Source organism: Lampetra fluviatilis, chromosome 68 (assembly GCF_964198595.1).
Source record: "Lampetra fluviatilis chromosome 68, kcLamFluv1.1, whole genome shotgun sequence".
Taxonomy (NCBI): domain Eukaryota; kingdom Metazoa; phylum Chordata; class Hyperoartia; order Petromyzontiformes; family Petromyzontidae; genus Lampetra; species Lampetra fluviatilis.
The window spans coordinates 1,510,167-1,517,848 of record NC_136342.1 but is presented as its reverse complement, the minus strand read 5'-3'; the positions used below and the strand labels follow the sequence as shown (position 1 = coordinate 1,517,848).

General features: G+C 58.0%; 1 protein-coding gene across 3 annotated transcripts in view; it reads right to left on the bottom strand.

Moving 5' to 3' along the window:
- Positions 1-535: 535 nt before the first annotated feature.
- CFAP77 (cilia and flagella associated protein 77) overlaps positions 536-7,682 on the bottom strand; it is an 83,258-nt gene continuing 76,111 nt past the window's right edge. For 2 of the 3 annotated variants that reach the window (XM_078883039.1, XM_078883038.1), the window contains one exon: positions 536-1,733. In XM_078883039.1, coding sequence (XP_078739165.1) covers positions 1,623-1,733 — 111 coding nt within the window. In that variant the 3' untranslated portion in view covers positions 536-1,622. The remainder of the gene's footprint in view (positions 1,734-7,682) is intronic. The other variant, XR_013640641.1, reaches the window with a different exon arrangement.

Genomic DNA, 7,682 nt, shown 5'->3' with positions numbered 1-7,682 from the left:
ATCCAAAAATGGGAGGGGTGGGGCTGGGTGGAGAGGGGAGGGTGGGGAGGGGCTGGGTGGAGAGGGTGGGGAGGGGCTGGGTGGGGAGGGTGGGGCTGGGTGGGGGGTGGGAGGGGTGGGGCTGGGTGGAGAGGGGAGGGTGGGGAGGGGCTGGGTGGGGAGGGAGGGAGGGGAGGGGCTGGATGGGGAGGGGAGGGTGGGGAGGGGCTGGGTAGGGAGGGTGGGGCTGGGTGGGGCTGGGTGGGGCTGGGTGGGGCTGGGTGGGGAGGGGCTGGTCACCCCGTGGTGCCCTTATAAAACTCAACGTTTCACCTACTCACGCCGGCTTGTGCCCGCCCTCACAGTCGGGCATATTTGCGGAATACACCACGCCCTGGCCGTTGACCCTGCAGGCCATTGACCGAGCAACCCGACGTTCCTACCAGCTCCCTCCGCAGGACAATGTGTTTTAAATATACGTGGAATATTTTGTTGGTGTGCATACCTCCGATATTTGTGTTAAGTCGCGCGACAGATGAGGGAAGAGGAGGCCAAATGGTTTGAAGGGTTTTTTTTTATTTGGTACGGATAGAGACGGTGGGAAAATCAAGTGGCAAACGGAGGATTATCATCATCATCACCATCACTGGCCCCATCATCAGCATCGTCGCCATTACCATCACTACCACCACTGTCACCATCACCACAGTTGACACCAACCTCAACATCACCATCACTGCCACCATCCCATCACCACCACCGTCACCACAACTGTCACCATTCCCATCATCACCACCATCATCATCATCTCCACCACCATCATCACTACCACCACTGTCACCACCACCACAGTTGACACCACCCTCAACATCACCATCACTGCCACCATCCCATCACCACCACCGTCACCACAACTGTCACCATTCCCATCATCACCACTATTATCACCACCACCATCAATACCATCACACCGTCACCACCACCGTCACCACCACTGTCACCATTCCATCATCACCACCATCAACACCATCACTGTGACCATCATCACCACCACCAACACCATCGCCACCACCGTCGCTACCATCACCACCACGGTCACCACACCATCACCACCATCTCCACCACCACCATCACCACCATCTCCACCACCACCATCACCACCACGGTCACCACACCATCACCACCACCACCATCACCACCCCGGTTACCACACCATCACCACCATCTCCACCACCACCATCACCACCATCTCCACCACCACCATCACCACCATCTCCACCACAACATCACCACCATCTCCACCACCATCCCCACCATCTCCACCACCACCATCACCACCATCTCCACCACCACCATCACCACCATTTCCACCACCACCATCACCACCACCACCATCACCACCAAGGTCACCACACCATCACCACCATCTCCACCACACCATCACCACCATCTCCACCACCACCATCACCACCACGGTCACCACACCATCACCACCATCTCCACTACCACCATCATCACCATCTCCACCACCACCATCACCACCATCTCCACCACCACCACCATCTCCACCACCACCATCACCACCATCTCCACCACCACCATCACCACCGACTGCCATCAACGTGGAGTTTGATGATCTGGGCCTAGGCCACCTGGGGCCCTCCAAGCTTGCCTAGTTGGCCTGCAGGTCTGAGCGACTTGAAGGCCGCCTCACGCTCCTTCGGTGAGCGGAACGTGTCCAGGTGTGGTAGCACCTGTGGGGGTGGGGGGGGGGGTGATACAAAGACAAAGGTAAAGCTGACCCGTGTAGCCCACATCGGGATGCTGGGGCAAGTGCAGCACCGACGAAAAGGTCGGCACGGCACACGCTGTCTATGAGAGAGGTGGGTGGGGGTGCCATCGTGGGTGGGAGATGTTGACTACCTCGCCTGGTCTACAGGAGGTCGTGAGTTCCATCCCGACCCTGACGACGCCTGCTGCTGCTGCTGTAGATTTGGAGTTTGCGTCTCTCTCATCATCATCATCAGGGTGAGTAGGAGATGTTAACTACCTCGCTTGGGCTACAGGAGGTCGTGGGTTCCATCCCAATCCTGACGATGCCTATTGCTGCTGTAGATTTGGAGTTTGCGTCTCTCTCATCATCATCATCACGGCCAACACCCAGTGATGACTATCTGGAACCGTTCCTGGCGCTTCCCGTAGGTCGACTCAGCCTCAAATGAGTACCCGGTGCGGTGCTTGAACATCACCGCTGGGGAGACAAAGGCGGTCGGGCGTGATGCCGGCCATCCCTTGCCCCGACAGTCCATTACAGGCTACACGGGGGACCTTTGTCTTTGCCTAGTGGCCAGCACCACGCCCGACCGCCTTTGTCTCTCCCCCAGTGCGTGGCTTGGGAAGACGTAAAATCAATGAAGGGCCGATCACAAGGTCGGCATGGCCAGTTGAGCCGCAAAGATTTCCTGCCAAGAGATGAGAAGTTGGGGGGGTGATGGGAGCGGGGGGGGGGGTAGTGGGGGGTGATGGGAGTGGGGGGGGGGGGTGATCATCCCCCCCCCATCGCCCCCCCCCCCTTCCCCCTATGAACACGGCAAAAGGAAATCATTGCTATCAGTGTAATCACCACCACCGTGGTCTCTCCACTGCTGGATGAAGATCAATGTGGTGGTGGTGGTTGTGATGGTGGTGGTGGTGGTTGTGATGGTGGTGGTGTCTCCTCTACCCCAGGCTACGAGGTACACCCCCCCCCTCCACACCCCCCCTCCACCCCCCTTCTACCCCCCCTCCATCCCCCTCCACCCCCCCTCCACCCCCCTCCACCCCACCCTCCACCCCCCTTCTACCCCCCCTCCATCCCCCTCCACCCCCCCTCCACCCCCCCCCCCATCACCCCCCCTCCACCCCCCCTCCACCCCCCCTTCACCCGCTCTCCACCCCCCTTCACCCCCCCTCCACCCCCCTTCACCCCCCCTCCACCCCCCTTCACCCCCCCTCCACCCCCCCCCTCCACCCCCCTCCACCCCCTCCACCCCCCCCCCTCCATCACCCTCCACACCCCCCTCTCCACCCCCCTTCACCCCCCCTCCACCCCCCCCTCCATCCCCCTCTACACCCCTCCACCCCCCCTCCCTCCATCCCCCTCTACCCCCCTCCACCCCCCCTCCCTCCACCCCCCTCTACTCCCCTCCCTCCACCCCCTCCATCACCCTCCTCCACCCCCCATCCACAGATCGGGGGTACACCCCTATGGGCAAACTGGGGTGGGGGGGGGCTTAAGAAGGGAGGGAGGAGGAGCTTATGAAGGGGGGGGGGCTTAGGAAGGGAGGGAGGAGGGGCTTATGAAGGAGGAGGGGCTTAGGAGGGGTGGGTGGGTGGGGGCGAGGGGGGGTCCTGGACCCATTGACGCTTCCATTTTTCCACGTGGAAACCCTCGCCAGGAGAGGGGAGGCCTCAGCACTCCCCTAATTGGATCCCTGGGGGATAGGATCGCGAGGGTGGGGGGGGGGTGGTGTGATGGGGGGGGGGTGTGATGGGGGGGAGGGGGTGATGGGGAGGGGGGTGATGGGGAGCGGGTGATGGGAGGGGGGTGATGGGGACGAGGGGGGGTGGAGATGCACCCGTGGTTCTGCGTGTTGGTTCCATTCATCCCCAAACATTTTTGTTTTAGGGCCGAGTCAACCCAGGGGGCGCCCAAAGCACCCGCCCGTGGTTCGGGTTAAGTACGGGCGAGATGTTGACTACCTCGCCTGGACTACAGGAGGTCGTGGGTTCCATCCCATCCCTGACGATGCCTGCTGCTGCTGCTGTAGATTTGGAGTTTGCGTCTTTCTCTCTCTCATCATCATCATCACGGTGGCTATGAGATGTTGACTACCTCGCCTGGTCTACAGGAGGTCGTGGTGATGATGGTGATGATGGTGACGATGTAGCTACACAAGTAACTACACGTGTGTAGTAGCTACACATGTAGTAGCTACTACACACATGTAGCTACGTAGACACGCACTTCCAAAGGCCCCCGCGCTCAACGCCCTCAAGCTATCATCAATTCCGCGTTCGGTGATTCTGCACTTGCTCGATTACTATAGTACTACACCGCCTTCGACTTTTTTTTTACGAACGACCGGGTGTTTCGGGTTAGCGATTCGTCGAATTCTCTGGCCGTATAGCAAATGAAAAAAAATTAACCCGTAAAAACAAAGTTTTTCACTATAAATCCTTTATATGCGTGGCGGCTAGAGTCCTCTCGTCCTCTGGCTTGAGATGGCTGCCACCTATGGGTCAGATGATTGTCTGGCAGCATTAAACAATTGGTAATTAAATATAAAAAAATGTTTCCCTAAACAGTGTAAAATTTAGGATTTTTTTTTCACGAAAATGCATTGTCACGCAGAACGAGTCTGTGTGCAAAATGTCAGCTCGATTGGATCACGGGAAGTGGGTTAAAAAAACGACCGAAAGATTTGCACGGTCCTAAGCAAGCAAGCGAACCTAATATAAAGGATTTAAAAACACACATTTCGTGTGTGTTAATATCATAGTTTATGTTAAATTTCCGTAATTTTCTTTTTCATTTAGGGCCCCTTTATAAAAACAACAACAACACGCTACTCCAGGCTCCTGCACTGATGGCAGCCGTGAACCGGGAGTCGAACTCGGGCGGTTCCAACAAGAAAGCTTGGTGCGCTAACCACTGCGCCACCGCTCCCCGCCCCAACACGTACACAGACGCAAAGACAAAAGTTCCCTCACGCGCCGTATAGCCCAGAGGCTCCGTAGGGGCAAGTGCAGTGAGTAGCGAGTAGCAGCAGCGCCCTGTAAAGGCTACCGGCACTGTGGCACACACAGAGGGGGGGGGGGGGGGTGGTCAGCACCACCACGCCCGGCCGCCTTTGTCTCCCCCAGTGTCACACGACTCTAACAGAGTCCACGTGGCAATCCTACAGCATCAGGCAAGCCTCTGTCATGCAGACACTCACACACAGACAGACAGAGACACACAGACAGAGACACACACACACACAGACACACAGACACACAGACACACACCCACTGACACACAGAGACACACACACCCACAGACAGAGACACACAGAGAGACCCACTCACACACACACAGAGACACACACACAGACAGAGACACAGACACACACACCAACTCACACACAGACACACAGGGACACAGACACACACACAGACACCCACTCCCACACAGACACAGAGACACCCACTCACACACAGACACACACACAGACACACACACAGACACACACACCCACAGACACACCACACACAGACTCACACACAGACAGAGACACACACAGACACTCACACACAGACAGAGACACACACACACAGACACACAACACACTCACAACACAGAGACACAGACACACACACACCCACTCACACACACAGACACACACACAGAGACAGACACACACACAGACACACACACTCACACACAGACAGACCACACACACAGACAGAGACACACAGACACACACACAGATAGAGACACACAGACATACCCATTCACACAGAGACACACAGACACCACACACAGACACTCACACACAATAGAGACACCCACTCACAGACACACACAGACACACACAGAGACACACACAGACTCACACACAGACACACACTCACACACACACAGAGACACACAGACACACACACTCACACACAGAGACACACAGACAGAGACACACACACACAGACCCCCACTTACACACAGACGCACACACACACAGACACACACAGAACACATAGACAGACACACACAGAGACACAGACAACAGACACACACACAGAGACACACTCACACACACACATAGACACACACACACACAGACATACACACTCACACGACACACACCCACTCACACACACACAGAGACACACCCACTCACACATAGACACAGACACACACCCACTCACACACACCCACTCACACAGACAGAGACACCCACAGAGACATCCACTCACACACAGACACACACAGACACACACACACCACTCACACACAGACACACACACCCACTCACACACAGACACACACAGACACACACACCCACTCACACACAGACACACACACCCACTCACACACAGACACACACAGACACACACACCCACTCACACAGACAGAGACACCCACAGAGACATCCACTCACACACAGACACACATAGACAGACACACACAGAGACACACACACAGACACACACAGACACACACAGACACACACTCACACACAGACACACACAGACACACACACCCACTCACACACAGACACACACACCCACTCACACACAGACACACACAGACACACAGACACCCACTCACACACAGACAGACAGAGACACACACACACACGCACGCCCGTCTCACGCTCACAGAGAGAGCGCGGGGTCTGTGTTTCGCCGGGTAATTTTTTGTAAATCCGCAGTAATCCTGGCCGCGGGCGATGTTAAACTCCTCATTAGGGGGACGTAGCGAGCGTGGACCCTGCTGAATGATTCATGTAGGAGGATACAGAGGCGAGACGGAGGGGAGGAGAGAGAGAGGAGAGACGGGGTGGGAGGTGGTGGAGGTGGTGGTGGTGGTGATGGTATTGGCGTCGTCTCAAAGTGCACCTAGCCTGGCACGAGCGCCGTGGTGACGTCACCGCCCACGTGGTGGTGGTGGTGGAGGTGGAGGTGATGATGGTGGCGTCGTCTCAAAGTGCACCTAGCCTGGCACGAGCGCCGTGGTGACGTCACTGCCACGTGGTGGTGGTGGTGGAGGTGGTGGTGGAGGTGGTGGTGGTGATGGTATTGGCGTCGTCTCAAAGTGCACCTAGCCTGGCACGAGCGCCGTGTGTGACGTCACCGCCACGTGGTGGTGGTGGTGGTGGAGGTGGTGGTGGTGATGGTATTGGCGTCGTCTCAAAGTGCACCTAGCCTGGCACGAGCGCCGTGGTGACGTCACCGCCACGTGGTGGTGGTGGGGGGTGGTGGTGGAGGTGGTGGTGGTGGTGGAGGTGGAGGTGGTGATGGTATTGGCGTCGTCTCAAAGTGCACCTAGCCTGGCACGAGCGCCGTGGTGACGTCACCGTCACGTGGTGGTGGAGGTGGTGGTGATGGTGGCGTCGTCTCAAAGTGCACCTAGCCTGGCACGAGCGCCGTGGTGACGTCCACCGCCACGTGGTGGTCGTGGTGACGTCACCACGACCCGAGTTCGATTCCCGCTCGCGACCCATCACCGGTGACGATCGCCTGCACCGGTGCCCTTGTGGCCCACCCCTAGATCGACTCGACCTCAAGTCATTAGCGGGCGCGTGCGCTAGACATCACCACCAGGGGAGACAAAGGCGGCCGGGACTGGGTGGTTGCTGCCCCCCCCCCCCTCCCCTCCCCTCCACCCTTAGAGGTGTACCCACAGTGCGGGTAGCCTTCATAGGCGCCACGAACAGCACTTGCCCCGGCGAGCCTGCGGGAGGCTACCCGGGGCATCTTTGCCTTCGGTGGTGCGAGAGGTGATAGTTCGGCAGTGGAGAGGCCGATAATGAGGCGGAGGGAGGGAGGGGGGATCCACGCAGAGAGAGACACGGGGAGGGGGGAGGGGGGGAGGTGGGGAAGGTGAAAACCACGCAGAGAGAGACACGGGGAGGGAGGGGGGGAAGAGGGGGGGAGGGGGGAGGGAGGGAGGGAGGGAGGGG